General features: G+C 31.7%; 1 protein-coding gene across 2 annotated transcripts in view; it reads right to left on the reverse strand.

The window, feature by feature from the left end:
- LOC149423750 (uncharacterized) overlaps nucleotides 1–15,255 on the reverse strand; it is a 103,999-nt gene extending 88,744 nt beyond the window's left edge. The window contains exons 1-2 of one of the 2 annotated variants that reach the window (XM_089632098.1): nucleotides 15,011–15,255; nucleotides 4,290–4,422 (exon numbers count right to left, since the gene is read on the reverse strand). In XM_089632098.1, the coding sequence (XP_089488224.1) occupies nucleotides 4,290–4,391 (102 nt within the window). In that variant the 5' untranslated portion in view covers nucleotides 4,392–4,422; nucleotides 15,011–15,255. Of the gene's footprint in view, nucleotides 1–3,842; nucleotides 3,949–4,289; nucleotides 4,423–15,010 lie in introns of those variants that run through there. The other variant, XM_089632099.1, reaches the window with a different exon arrangement.
- Nucleotides 15,256–15,765: the final 510 nt, after the last annotated feature.

Raw genomic sequence — 15,765 nt, forward strand, 5'->3', positions numbered from 1 at the left:
CGGAACCCAATAGGAATTTATTGGCGCTTTCAAAAAACTTCCATTTGGTTTCGTCTCTTTGACAGAATTTATTCGAAATATCCATTTCTTATTAGAGGTTTTCAGGACCGTAGAGGCTTAAGTACCATGTGTTACAAAGATTGTGGGTATAATATTACAGTTGGGTGTACGAATCAGTTGTCTTTTATGTCACTCCAATGGACAGGCAATTTGTAGCTAAGCATTTATAAAACATATTATATATTTAACATATTTTATATATTGCATTTCCAAAAAAGTAACGAAACATTTTTGAAGTAGTAAAAATATATTAATGTATTTTTTTGGGAGTTCCTAAATTTTTCAAATACTTATATTGGAATTTAATCTCTTAAAATAATAGTTTTCTAAAACTACTCAAACGATGCATAAAAGATCGTTAATCCTCGGCTTCTAATTTTTTGGCACTGTTTATCTTTTTGGCTATATTTTTGTAGTACTTGAACATTTCATTAGTATTCAACACTCGTTAAGTCCGCTGAAGATGAAGGATTTTGATTGAAAGACCTACTTTTATTTGAAAGAATAATTATTTTTTCATGTGATGTGAGCAAATTAATTGAGATATCTACACAAAGCTTTAATTGAAAGAAAATAAATTTTAAAATTTATAATTATAAATTTAAAGCATTTGCATAATTGACGGCCTCTCGACTTGCAAACCGAAGGTGGCGGGTTCAAATCTCAGCGTTCGCAAATAAATTTGAATTGATTAATTTGTATTATTTCACAATTTACTCATTAAAATGTAAGTACCTATATTTTCGGCACATTCCCGAGTAAAAGATACTCTCATTATCGCCCTGGTGTAAGACCACCATTCATAACTGAAACGTCGCTTGAAATGACTTAAGCCGTGTTTGGTGACAAAATCTGAATAGCAAGATACTCCCCCACCTTCCCCATCTTCTTCCCTTCCCCACTACCGTCAACCTCATAACCGACCCCAATTGGGGATGCCATAGTCTCACTGGCTCTAAACAGTTGGGAGCTGTTACGACTCTGGTGCAAAATTTACATTAAAAAAAAAAATAACACACTCAGTTGCAATTTTGATTATGGTATAACAATAGATTTTCTGAATTTTAACTAATGATGTTTGCCAATCATTTTAAGGTATAAATAGTTGGTCAAATAATATGATATGTCAAAGGGTTATAGATGCAGTTTGGTCATTTTTAAATTTATCTCATAAAAATATTCCAAATCGTAAATTCTTTAAATGGCCAATTGATAGAGCTGCAAATTAAATATTTCTGAAGTTTTGAAAAGATGTCATTTAATGCCATCTGAAAAATGCATTGAACATGTGGCGAAAGATTAAAAGTGGAAATGTATACTTTTGCCATAACAAATATTCATGATGGCATCATTACGTAGCTAGTAATATATAGCTCAAATACCGTTTGCCATATTACAATTCGCTATATGTTTGTCAGCAACCAGACTCACAGACTATATGCAAAATTGCACCTTAGCTTAGTAGTCTCGACACAAACTCTCAGCATATTGCATTTCGCATGAAGGCGTCTCTGTTACAAACTTCACACTAATCCCGGCTGTCAGTCAGAATTCAAAATGAAAGTCGGATTAATTAGCGTTATCACGAAATTATTGCGTTTTCAAATCGTTAATCAGTAATTATTGAACTATTCCACAATTTTACTTCCAAATTAACGCCAATTAGAAAATCTAGTCGCTAATGTTGTATTCAATAATTAAATATTGAAGGTTAGTTATTATTTATATTTTTAGTTATGTATATATATATCTTTATTCATCTTAGACTTGTAGAAAACTCAATAGATGTAGCACATAAAACTAAAATGGATGTATTTATTCCAGACACTTTCAAAAAGAGTTACGTAAAGATGGCAGCCAATAAAAGAAAATGAAGATGATGTTAATAGTTAACAGTTCTTAGTTGAAGAATGATACAGTTAAATATGACAGAAAGGAATAGGGTTGGATTAGCTCACTGGTAGAACAAAGCACCGACAATGCTAAGGTCCTCGGTTCAATCCATATACATTATGTTTTTCTGATTATTTTCGAATGATTTCACTATATTCAATGTACAATATGATAAATTATACAATATTTATATTGATTTGAATAAGTACAGCTATATCAACAAAAAAATCTTCATTTATTAGGCATATTATTTGTAAAAACCATATTTTAATTTTTCATTAATTCTACGAAAGCCTCTTAAGAAAAAACGTGAACTCAAAGGTAAGTCAGTGTTGAAATAGTGTTTACCTCCAACACCAGTAAACTGGGCTCATAATGATTTGTTTTCTAAGTAATTAAGACTTAATGAAGAGACTAAGTACTCAAAGAGCCTATGAGAATAGTAGTAATGTTTGAGAAACTTAATTAAAGAATAATGCTCGTGGGAATAATGAAATACCTCATTCATGAAACTAAGTCTTTGTTTTAAGTTTACTACGTGAGATCGTTGTTCAAATATACTAATTGTATCCATTACATTTTTACAACTGGTGGAAGAGTTATATTTATTAGTCTACTTAACATGTCTCTGTGTAAAATTTTTAATCCTATGAAGACAGAGTTTGCTACAGAATCGTAACTAACGTAAAATGTTGAGGTTATTCCGCAGTTCATTCCAAAATGAATGCGACAATACATATTGTAAATAATTTAGACAAGAAATTTATCGCAATATAATATTTTTCCCCATATCCACTGTAACGTGTTCTATTACACGTAAAATGAACCGTAAATCAAATCCATAATAAAATACGACAGTAAAGAGCTCATTCAATTGGTTTTGGATTAATCACGGGAAAAGTAGAATGAAGAAAATAGCCTACCTTGAATTTCCATGAATCCGGGCAATAGGGCTCTCGATGCACTTGCAGTGTTCGGGTGAAATTTCCTCCACAACAAGACAAACGAGATTTGATTTTGATATTTAGCTCAAAGCATGTGAATAATACAAAAAGGATACTACGATTGCACCTTATTGCTATACGACACGAATTCGACTGTTGACAATTTACAGTGCAACATAAATCATCTTATTCTTTCCAATGTGTGTAATGCTGTTTTAAGGAAGGGAATAGATAGTAGATATGATAGTATATGGATGCGAAAAAGATATTAGGTATTATCCAAAACTGTTTCAATACTGAACATCTACAATTTAAAATTCCAAATAATATAATTTATCTAACAGACTGGTATTTTATTTTATAAGTCATGAATTCTAGGATTGAAAAACATTTCTCCCTGTAACATGAATGTTTAAGTGTCGGTTCTTTTTCAAACACTCGTAAGTACCTACTTTCCAAAGCCCTTGGTTATTATTCTAGGTTTGTTTTTAAAATCTCCAAAATTTTAGTGAACTCAGCTCTAAAGAAAGCGTCCGACTTTATAGGGTATAATAATCGCAAAGATACCATTTACCAAGGCAACGTTAATATTGTAAGCACATACAACATCAAACTCATTCCTAGGATACACTGTAATTATATTTCTATTGTTCATGTCATGTCTCTTTGAAATTATTGTTAGTTTAAAGGTATTTAACACGCCAGCCAAGGCGTGGGAGAAATTACCTTGGTAAGGTCAACTTTTTTAATGTGTTTCTCTATATTTTTAGTTTTAACAGATACTAGAGTATCGAGAGCGAGTGTGTGAGAGTCAGACTCTGAGAGAAGTCTGGGACAGCAGCCGGCAGCAGCCCTCGCCTTGTAGCGCACCGTAAGAGTAGAGCACTGCTGACTGCATCGTCTTCCTATATACAACTAGAGTCAGTGGGTATAGAGGTAACTTACCAGGGTATAGAGGGCACTACAGTAAGCGGCATGCTTGGCGTGCAGCCGGCAGCAGCCCCCGCCTTGTAGCGCGCCGTAAGAGTAGAGCACTGCTGACTGCATCGTCTTCCTATATACAACTAGAGTCAGTGAGTACAGAGGTAACTTCCCAGGGTATAGAACGCACTACAGAAAGCGGCATGCTTGGCATGCAGCCGGCAGCAGCCCTCGCCTTGTAGCGCACCGTAAGAGTAGAGCACTGCTGACTGCATCGTCTTCCTATATACAACTAGAGTCAGTGGGTACAGAGGTAACTTACCAGGGTATAGAGCGCACTACAGTAAGCGGCATGCTTGGCGTGCAGCCGGCAGCAGCCCCCGCCTTGTAGCGCACCGTAAGAGTAGAGCACTGCTGACTGCATCGTCTTCCTATATACAACTAGAGTCAGTGGGTACAGAGGTAACTTACCAGGGTATAGAGGGCACTACAGTAAGCGGCATGCTTGGCGTGCAGCCGGCAGCAGCCCCCGCCTTGTAGCGCACCGTAAGGGTAGAGCACGGCTGACTTCATGACCTTCCTACTGTCCTCTGCTACATCTCGCCTGTCAAAAAACATTCAGTTAGAATACGATAATAATAGTTATGTTAATAGAAAATCATTAGAATTTTCGCTGTAATCCAACTTCAAGTCAACTAACAGAACTATATTACGTCGCCTACGTAAATTAAAGTTTAAGCATCTTCACTGTTAATCGGTACGAAGAAAATCCACTATTTACACGCGCGCTGAATACTTCACAACCCCCACAACTTTAATCAGGTTTGTTGAGTTAGTACTTAAACAGGCCAGAAAATCTATTTTTTATGACTAAAAGTTACAAAAATTGACAAGAGCCTTGTCGTTCATTAATTTATTGTAATACAAGGTCTCTTTGTGTTTGTCAGAAATATCTAGAAAAATTGAAATATTGTCTCTTAGCACCTTTGATTTTACGCTTAAATTATTTTACCGTAGGTAAATCATAATAATATTTTGGGGCCATACCAATGAGCTGGAATTTTAAACCGTCATACATGGATGGTTTGTTAGTTTTATTTGTAAGGAGGTTACATTAATATTATTATACAGTTTTCAAATTTATTTTTAGATTTCTAAATTATTATAAGCAAAAATGATTAGCCTGAAACATAAATATAAATTGAAAAAATCTTTTCGTCGGAGGTATTTATTTTTTCTCGGAAGATGTTTCTAATTTATATTCTTCCGAGAAAAAATAAATGCCTCCAACGAAAAGATTTTTTCAATTTATATTTGTGTTTCAGTCTAATAAATTTTACTTATAATAATTTAGAAATCTAAAAAGAAATTTGAAAACTATGCAATAATATTAATGTAACCTCCTTACAAATAAAACTGACAAACCATCCATGTATGACGGTGTAAAATTACTCCTTACTAACCTTCTCTCGTAAACAAATATATGTTTATCATTAATAAATAATAATTTTAGATTTCTGTTTCATTTTTTATCGAATTTTTCTTACTGATTTTTGATGATGAAAAAAACAAAACAAAAAATCAGAAATGTCACCGGAGACCAACATTTCATTATTTACTCCAAATGATATCAGAAATCACTGTTTAAAGTAAGACAAGTACGTCTCTTAACACCCTGTATAGCCTGATTATGTTAGTTTCTACCCTCGCCGTTATGCTTGTAAGCCTCTCGGAAAGTAAGTAAGTCGGAAGTCAAAGAAACGTACGAACTTCACGTCGTCAACGTAAGTTTCAGTGTTAATTTATTTATTTATTTAATATCAACGGTATAAATTTACCATAAACAATGATAACATGTCACAGTTAAAATCGTAGAAATATTTTTAAAAAGAATTACTAATATATGTGGCATTTGATTGTGAAATGACATTAGAGAGTAAGTAAGTAAGTAAACAAGAGATACAAGTACATAAGTTTCTATAGTGCAAATAAGGTAGAATTAGATCAAATTAATATTGATTGAAAAGATTTGATAGCATAGCCCTCTTGTACCTACCTTGCGTGCACTTAAATAGATCTGCCACATCTGCGTATCTATTACTAACTTCATGCAACCTAGGTACAAGCGAGTGTTTGGAATACTCAGTCCTGATATTGTTGCATTTAAACAAAATTTTAGAACGAGTAGCTCTCGTGGGTATATGAAATTCAATGAGGTTAATTAAATCAGGACTGTCTATACTACCATTTACAATTTTGAACATAAATATTAAGTCGGATATAATTCTTCGATCTGAGAGTTTTAATAAATTTAGATTTTTCATCAAGTAATTATAATTTATATTTTCAATGGGAATACCGAGTTTAAAATTAATGTGTCTTAGGAATTTATGTTGAATTTTTTCGATTGAATCTGAATGTAATTTGTAGTGGGGGGACCAGATCGAGGAGTTATATTCGACTTGACTACGAACCAGGGATGTATACAAAAATTTTAATGTTGAAATATTCTTGAAACCTCTGGAATTTCGAAGAATGAAGCCTAGCATTTTCATTCCTTTATTATTTATATTATTTATATGCGATATAAAGTTTAATTTAGAGTCAAAAGTTATCCCCAGGTCATTAATTTCTTCGACAGAGGTAAGGATTGAGTTATTGAGTTTATATGAATGAATAATTGGTTGATTTATTCTGTAAAATTTAATTGAATAACACTTATTTATGTTCAGATGAAGTTTGTTAAGAGAACACCAATTAATTAACCTGTTCAAATTATTTTGTAGACAGATACAATCTTCAGCGCTTTTGATTATTTTAAATATTTTTAAATGATCTGCGAAAAGTAACGTATTAATATCTTCATCAAATATATTTACAATATCATTTATGAACAGTAAAAATAATATTGGGCCTAAATGAGACCCCTGTGGTACACCACTGGTAGCTATAAATTGATTGGAAATGAACAAATTGATTTTTACAAGTAAAACTCTATCAGTTAGATAGCTAGCAAACCATTCTAAAAGTTTTCCGTCAATACCGAGCTTACGTAGTTTGATCAGGAGAATTTTATGGCATACTTTGTCAAAGGCCTTGATAAAGTCCGTATATATGGAATCGACTTGAGTTCTGTTAGCTAATGCGTTTGATATATAGTTTTCATATAACGAGAAATTTGTCAGAGTTGATCTACCCGACAAAAATCCGTGTTGATTCTGAACAATGAGATGGTTAATACATGGTGAAATTTTATCAAGTAATAGTTTTTCAAAAAGTTTAGGAATTACAGATAGCTTACATATTGGTCTATAGTTAGTAACATCACTTTTATTACCCTTTTTAAATATAGGAGTTAGATAACAACGTTTCCAAATATCAGGGAAGCACCTTGTGTCAAGGGATTGATTAAACAATAGAAAAATCGGCTCAGCCAGTGAAGTAATGCAATTTATCAGGATATTGGGATGTACATTATCAGGTCCAGCCTTTTTGTTTTTGTCTAAGGATTTGATTTTACTTATAACGTCGTTTATGTTGATGTGTATGGCAGGGATATGTATGCTCTCTTTAAGCGACGAAGGTGGTATATAATTGTCTGGGATATCTTCGTCATAGACGCTTTTAAAATAATCAGCAAAATAGTTAACTTTTACATTCATGTCAGTACTACTCTTTTCTGTGAAGTGCATTGAAAGGGGTAAACCTTGTTTGTTTTTTCTAAGAGAGTTAACGTGAGTGAAAAAGTTTTGTATATTAGAAGGTATAGAGTTTTCGATTCCATTTATATACCTAATTGAAATATGAATTTCTTGATAGTTTTTTACATTGAGTTCTATAGTTGTGCAATATCTTGTAGTCTATAAGAGAGTTCGATTCTTTAAAGTTTTTGTGTGCAATTTTTTTACAGATAACTAGGTTAATTAGCTCGCCACTGAACCATTTTGGGAACTTCGCTTCCTTGAAGTGTGAAAGTGGTACAAAGCTTTCAATGGCCTTATTAATAATTTTGTAAAATAATTCAAGATTATAGTTAATGGTATTATTATGGTGAAGAAATGACCAGTCTTCATTTGCAAGATATTGATTCATGTTAGAATAGTCAGATTTGGAGAAATTATAAGTTAGGTTAGGAAGAACATTTGTGTCATCTGGTGAGTTATTAGTAGTGATGGTTATGCTTAGGGCGGGGTGGTGGCAGTCTAGGGGGAGAAGCTCGTCAACTGATTTAGCAATATGGACTGAGGTATCACTGCAGAATACTAAATCCAGCAGCCGATTATTGGTATTGTAGACTTGATTGACTTGATGTAGAGAGAGTAAGTTCGTCATATCTATTATTTCGCGGGCATTTTCTGGTAGGCTTAAGTTGTTATAAGAGTCCTTATTCATCCAATCAATGCAAGGGGTATTATAGTCACCAAATAAAATTGTTCTGACATCAGGGTATTTATTTTTAAAGGTTTCGAGGTCATCTATGTGGTTTCTGTAGTCTGTGATATTGGATCCAGGAGGAATGTAGACACATCCCAGTAGAATTTTGCCTGATTTAGTTTTTAGTAAAACGAATGTATCTATATTTATTAAAAAAATTGATGTATTGTAAAAATAAATAAAGAAAATCGTAAAACAGATATTTTTACAGTGACGTGAAGGGCCAAAATAACGGATTCGTTTATTTTATAATTTTTAAAAATACTTCAATTTTTTCTTAACATTTTCGTAAACTTATTAAAACGCTTTATCGGTACCATCTTTTCCAAGTCTTTGCTGATTTCTTTGAGTATATCCGTGAATGAGTTCGTTCAAGAATGTTATACGCATTTGAAAATATATATATGCCTTTGAGTATGTTTGAGTATATTATATGCCTTTGAAAATGTATACGCCTTTGAATATGTTTAAGTATGGTAAATGATTTTGAGTATGTGTGAGTAAGTTATCTGCCTTTGAGTATGTTTGAGTATACCACATGCCTTTGAAAATGTATATGCCTTTGAGTATGTTTATGCTTTCGAGTATTCATATGACTTTGAAAATGTGCACGCCTTTGAGTATGTTATATGCCTTCGAGTATGTCATATGACTTTGAGTATGTTATATAACTTTTAGAATATGTACGATTTTGAGTAAGTCTTAAGCCTTTAAAAATAAACATGCCTATGCCAATGCTATAATATCTGTCTAAATAATATATTATATTATATATTGGTATTAAAATATATTTCAATTTTCTACATTATAATATCTGGTCATATTATGAATGCTTTATTGTTATTATTTTTTGTAAAATTGACCTGCTTAAAAAAGTGGCAGTTAAGCGTTTCATTATAATGAAGAATAAACAAATAAATAAAAATTTTGAAACAAATGAAAAAAATAATAAAAAAATTAAAAAAAGATTATATTTTTAAAATATTTATATTGAAGGATCAGTAGGATTTATAGGTCCAATTAGAAGTTCTACCTAGCCGAACCCTCTGATATGAAAATATCTGGAGTCTGTGAATTATTTTCCCATTCGATCTCAACATCGATGACGTGTTGTTGTGATGACGATCCATGACGTGTTGTTTTTGCATTATTTTGAATTTAATATGCTTATATAATGCACTTTCATAATGTGGATTGACTAGATAACCATTTTCGGAAAAGTGTGTGGAAGGTTTTTTTGAAGAAAAAGTGTTTTTCCTGTGAGGAAGATTTAACCCGGATATAAACTCGGAAAAAATTAAAATTTGATTTTGTTTTGAATGGAAATGTGAAATTATTATTTATTTTTTTTTAGCTAAAGAATCGATTTCGAATGAATATGAATTCAGATTTTTGTTTACATTTTGATACGTGAACGATATTGAGCTAATGACGTATATCAAAAAGACCAAATCAAATTCGTATATTTCAGGTTCCCGTTTGTCTGTTATCTTTTAATTGGTCCTCGAATCAAATGGTTTAAGGCCTGCGTTTTGATAGCTTTTCGGATTGTTTGATTTCGTAACCGCATAAATCCGAACAGTGACAAATCAAAACCCTCTAAAAGGTTCCATAAAGTAAAAAAAAAAATTTGGCCAGATAATTTTCACCTCTTTAGATGACTTTGTATCACTTTTCAAAAGTGCTCCAATCTATCATGGAACCGTTTAATTTATGCCTTTTTCTATTGTAGTTGTACATCTGTCTTGAAATAATTCTTTACTTATATTCATATTGCGTATGGGCGGGCGCAAACAAGCAATTCGTCTTAATATTTGAAAGCATAACTTGCACAAAATAATTTTTCCTAAAATAATTAAATAAGCGCCATCTATGAAAGATCAGATTATGAATTATTTTAATTATATCCTTGAACCCTACGTATCTTTTTAAAATCAAAAATATGAAGAACTTTTTGACTAACATAACTAAATAGAACCGATTTTGTCCTGTCTTCCTTTTCTACTCATAAATCAAAGGTTATCATTACGATAGACAATAAACTTTCTTGGTTTCGATTCCAAGGCATGAAAACTAATTTCCGTTTCTTAACTTAAAATAATATTTGTTCTAGTGAAACTCGGTGTCAACGTTCCAGGCACTTAAATTAAAATTCAGAAGACGATGTCATCTTTGTATTTTTAATTAACGTTCTTTGAGGATGCCAACTGCCATTTGATGGCGCTAAACTAGTAAATAATATGAACTCTTTTCTGTTTTTCCGGGTTTCCGCTCTCTGTGGATTTTGCTCTCAAAGTGGGTTTTTCAATTAAATTCTGACTATTTTGTATTAATTACGCAACATCTCACCCCACAAAATGAAAATTTCTATTTTTATTTAAAATAAAACTTCCAATGTGAAGGATGCTAATATAACTTTCTCCGTTTCCCTTATAGGTATACCTACTTTTCAATAATAATAATAAAAAATCATTTTTATAAGAAAAGTATTTTTATTAAAGTTATGAAGACTTTAGGCAAAGTGAATCACATGCAGCAACGTCAAGATTTTCTATATATATTTAACAAATGCCATTCAGGCAAGATATTTTATCGGCTTCGCCTCACATGAGGCTATCATGCAAATATAATTATTTTAAAATATACTCGTATATCTGGAGGTAAATGCTAGAAGTGCCTATGTCACATTTGTAAATTTCTCTGGAATGAAGATTGTTTATCGATTAAATTGTCCGTAAAAACTGTCAAAGAAATTCTTTGACTTTTACATTAGATAGATCACAATTGTATCAATCTAGATCGCCTGACACAAATATTCATGGCCTTCAAATAGGGGACATTTTAAAGTATTTCTATTTTTGAAACTGACAATTCAATTATAATATATACCATAACCGGTGTCGGCTCGTTAAAGCCATCTTCAGGCTGGTCTATAAAATTGAAGTGGAACAACTTTTTATGGTATCTAAATCAAATCACTAAGAACTGATTTAGGCACTTCTAGCATTAATCTCCCCATAGATATATACATAATAAATTGATACCTAATTAATTACAATTTTCATAACCGTAGTCAATTTATTAAATGTCTATACAAAGGATGTATGAAATAAGATTCCATGCTTGCTAAATGATTTTAACTATCGCATTAATTGCACAATTTATTGAAACATTTCATAATCTAGTAAGTACCTAGTTTAATCTTTAAGTACCTATTATAATTGATTTTTTTATATCTTTTTTACACATAAAAATTGTTTATGTGAGAACATTTGTATAATCCCAGTATAAATAAATGTTTTAATTAGTGCACTCGACACAATTTGATTATTTATCAATTGGTTCGAAAACTTTTCCAAGATGTTTCAGGCTGAATTTTAAATTTTATACATTTTGAAATATGTAATTATTATCAATTTGTTCTGCGATGAAACAATTCAGTAATTTGATTAAATACAAAAATATTGTGATCTCGGTAGTGTAATGACGTGCGGATTTGATTTTGAACCGTTATCGGTTGATGTCGGTTTGGATTCCTTTCATTGTAGAAATCCCAATGTATTTATTCTGAGATAGGTAATTGTGTTTTGAAAATGCATAAGGGTTTTTGTCGAGCACACAAACAAAAGGCACGTTATCAAGTTCTGTGAAGGTTATATTCAAATTATGTTATTATATCATTACTGGCCAGTTGTTTCAGGAAACTGAAATGATAATAGAACCTTCAAAGAACTTGAAAGTCAACATTGAAATTTGATGAACTGTTCAAATTCTGTGAAACAACCCGTCTTAAGAATTGTAACATGAGTTTGATTCAAGCGAGGAACGAAAGTTTAAAAATTTTCAAGTAGGATATTATTATTTTCTGAAATCAACAACTATATCTAGGTATTTAGCACTTATTAAATTATGAAGAAGATTGGAAAATACCTCATTGAAACCCCATTTCTTAAGATCGAAGCAGTAAGAAAAGTTACGGTTTTAAAAAAATATTGTAAAATACACTCAACTTGTGAATAGTGAATCCTTGAAGACATTCAATTCAATTGAGTTTGTGTACTTGGAAAATATGTTTGCGGAAGAAGAAGAAGGGGTTGATCAGGAGGTTTACACAAGGATGAATGAATAAAAATAAATGATTAAAGGACTCAATGCAAAAGTTCTTGGCCTTGGATAAAGTATCCGACATTATTCATGGATTCGGGTACCGAATAGTAAGCTCGCACTTAAAACAAATAGAACATAAATCGAAACTTTACGTTATTCTATGAATAGTGCATTTGGTAACTATCAATTGAATTGTAAAATATCCCCAATAATATATGGTAAGTATTTCAGACCCGCTCAAGAATCGGGACTGATAGCCCGAATAAATCCGGCCAAGAAACTGGGCGTCTTGTATACGGATAACGTCGGAGACGCATGGAACACCCGTTCTCAGTTCATGTTGGCTTTATGGGAACAGGTCTTTTTTCTGACTGGTTTTGTGTAAGTCGGCTCGTATTTGGAACGAGTTACTGGCATCTGTTTTTCATCCTTCATATAATTCGGGTCTCTCCAAGACCCGCATTAGTTAATTCCCTCTTACAACCTCTACTTTAACGTGCATCACAAAGCTGCCCAACTGAGTGGTGATGTAGTTCACGTGCCTTTATAGGAAAGGGGCGCTCTTGTGAGTGTAACATTTTTTTTTTAAATTAACAAAAGATATTAAAAAAGAAGCGGCTAGAAGGTTTAAACCAAAGAAAGATTGAATTATCTGAAGAAGAAAAACTGGAAAAAATACGTAACGCTGATGAAATATATGTCCCTAAGCTATTTTTTCAATAAGCTTTCTGTATTATTTTACTAAAGTAAAAAAAGAGCCCTGACAAAGTTGGTTAGAAGTGGCCGACGCATCTCAAGTATTAAATACTGTTCTTGATAAAGAAACTATGTTCAAAAATATATTTAAATATGAACAAGTAGCTCCTGCAATAAATATTTCAATCTTTTCAAAATTTACTCCACGTGTTCCAAGCAAATAAAATACGTAAAAAAGTTTATTTTTAAGGCTCTCCAATTGGGTCCACTATTCAAATTTCCACCCATTCACAGTGAGGAACTAAGGGGTGAGTATTCAGGAATCCAATATAAAATGCAGAACATCCTTTCGGAGGATTTTTCATGAATTTTCAATTTCAACTTCGTCATCAAATTTGTCATTCAGTGTTTCCAATTCGAAGCGAATAATTTCCATGGCGCATTTATCTCGTATATATAATATAGATATTCTGGTTATTTTTGCGACATGTTTTCTGTAAATTCCCTTTTCAGTTTTCAACAGTTCTTGGTATTTTTAACAAATTGGAATATTCAACGAAATATAAAAATAAACTTGTCAAACAGTCGGTTTCAGTAAAAGGGGTGATTTTTTTTATTTGGAGTCGGTATTTAACCTAAGTATGTTTTAAATTAAATAACCAAATGCGGTATTTTTACTTTTTTGTAATGGTACGCTTTATATTCTTTACTTTTTTTACATTTCTTTGTTGCTTTTGTTTAAAAAAAAGTAATAATCAAAGGTTGTTCTGTCAAATATTCAATAATATATTTATTCAATTTACAAAAAAATCTGTTTAATTGTTAACAAGTTTAGCTGTGTAATTATTATTACGCGTGATAATCAAAGGTTGTTCTGTCAAATATTCAATAATAGATTTATTCAATTTACAAAATAATCTGTTTAATTGTTAACAAGTTTAGCTGTGTAATTATTATTACGCGTGATAATCAAAGGTTGTTCTGTCAAATATTCAATAATATATTTATTCAATTTACAAAAAAATCTGTTTAATTGTTAACAAGTTTAGCTGTGTAATTATTATTACGCGTGATAATCAAAGGTTGTTCTGTCAAATATTCAATAATATATTTATTCAATTTACAAAAAAATCTGTTTAATTGTTAACAAGTTTAGCTGTGTAATTATTATTACGCGTGATACTACGCATCCCCAATTAGGGTATTCTGTGATGCTGATGTTCAGCGATACTACGGCATCCCCAATCAGGGTATTCTGTGATGCTGAAAGGTAGTGGGGTGTGGAGGGAAGGAGATGGGGGAGAGGATCATGGGGTATTATTGAAGGCATTCTCAAACTGACAATACGTTCAGGAGGCGTTCATGCGTAAAAATAATAATAATAATTACACAACAAAGCTTGTTTCTAAATAATCTGTTGTTTATAAAAAATATTATACAAAATGGAGCTTCATAAATAAAACTTATAACAATAAAATAAATAAGATAATTAAATGTTAGGTGTCAAGAAAGATTATCTAAATAACTAACTTATAACCATAAAAAAAGGCTGTAAATTATTATTATTTATTTCCAGTGTTCTTTTCGATGATTATTTTGATAAGTTCAATCTAATCAAAATGCCGTAAACGCATTCATAATAAAATCATTTATCAGGTTTATATATCAGCATTGCTGTATAATAAATGAAATAATATATAACCCGCCATTTTATATGAACAAAATATGAATTGCAATTTCATAAATTTTACTATAAAAATGTGTAGTTTGTTAAAAGAAACATATATACAGAAAAAATCGAACCCTTAAAATGAAATGAAAAGAATGAATGAAAGTCGGATACATAGATACCACGCTACGTAGGTTGCATGTATCATCCAATAAGTGACTGGAAGAATAAAAGAAATGTATGCATAGTTAAAATAAAAAATAAAAAATGTACGTTAATATCCTACCTCTTTTCCAAAGTTGTGTTTGTTTACAAATAAACACGATTTCACTTTGCTTTTCAGAACAGCATGTATAGTAACTTAAGAAGGCTTTGTGAAATTTAGGGTTCGATAATAACAGTTATGTAGGGTAATCTGTGCAGAATGTCAATGTTATTCAAATTATCCTCATGCCTTGTTTTGAAGTCACCGCTTTGTTAAAATATTACGAAAATATCTCGAAAGCAACTCTCCGTCGCAAGACGTCAACTCGGCTCGGAAAACCGAGGGTAACTGAGAACTGAAAATGTTAGGTTCTATCACAACTTTAGTGAAATATTGTGCTGTTTGGCACCGAGTAGAAAAATCGAACTAATGACGTAATCTATGAACCCTTTTTGAGGAAATCGCCTCCTTTTTTAAAGTGCCCTGTTTTTCCTTGTCTTATTGTACTAAGCTTTAAACGGGAGCGAGCTTTTACAAAAGTGTTTTAGTGGAATAAGTTTAAGATTCAGTATGCAAATAAATACGCTCAAAGGAAAGTAAAACGATAACATTTACACAAAATGTATGTTTCCACTCTTCCTCAAATGAGTTAAATTGTTTAATTGTTGAAAAATCGCTACAATTCGTTCGAGGGAAATTTATAAACCTATTTTTATAGTAGACAAAGTAAATTCAATTATGCAGGTGACAGCTTTTAAAACTATTATATAAGAATTATCTTGAAAAATTCGTTTTTCAAAATTTGAGTCAAATAAAATTTCGTCGATTAGTTCAAA

The sequence above is a fragment of the Hesperophylax consimilis genome, chromosome 5 (genome assembly GCF_061612785.1).
Source record: "Hesperophylax consimilis isolate HC1 chromosome 5, BYU_Hcon_1.0, whole genome shotgun sequence".
Classification (NCBI taxonomy): domain Eukaryota; kingdom Metazoa; phylum Arthropoda; class Insecta; order Trichoptera; family Limnephilidae; genus Hesperophylax; species Hesperophylax consimilis.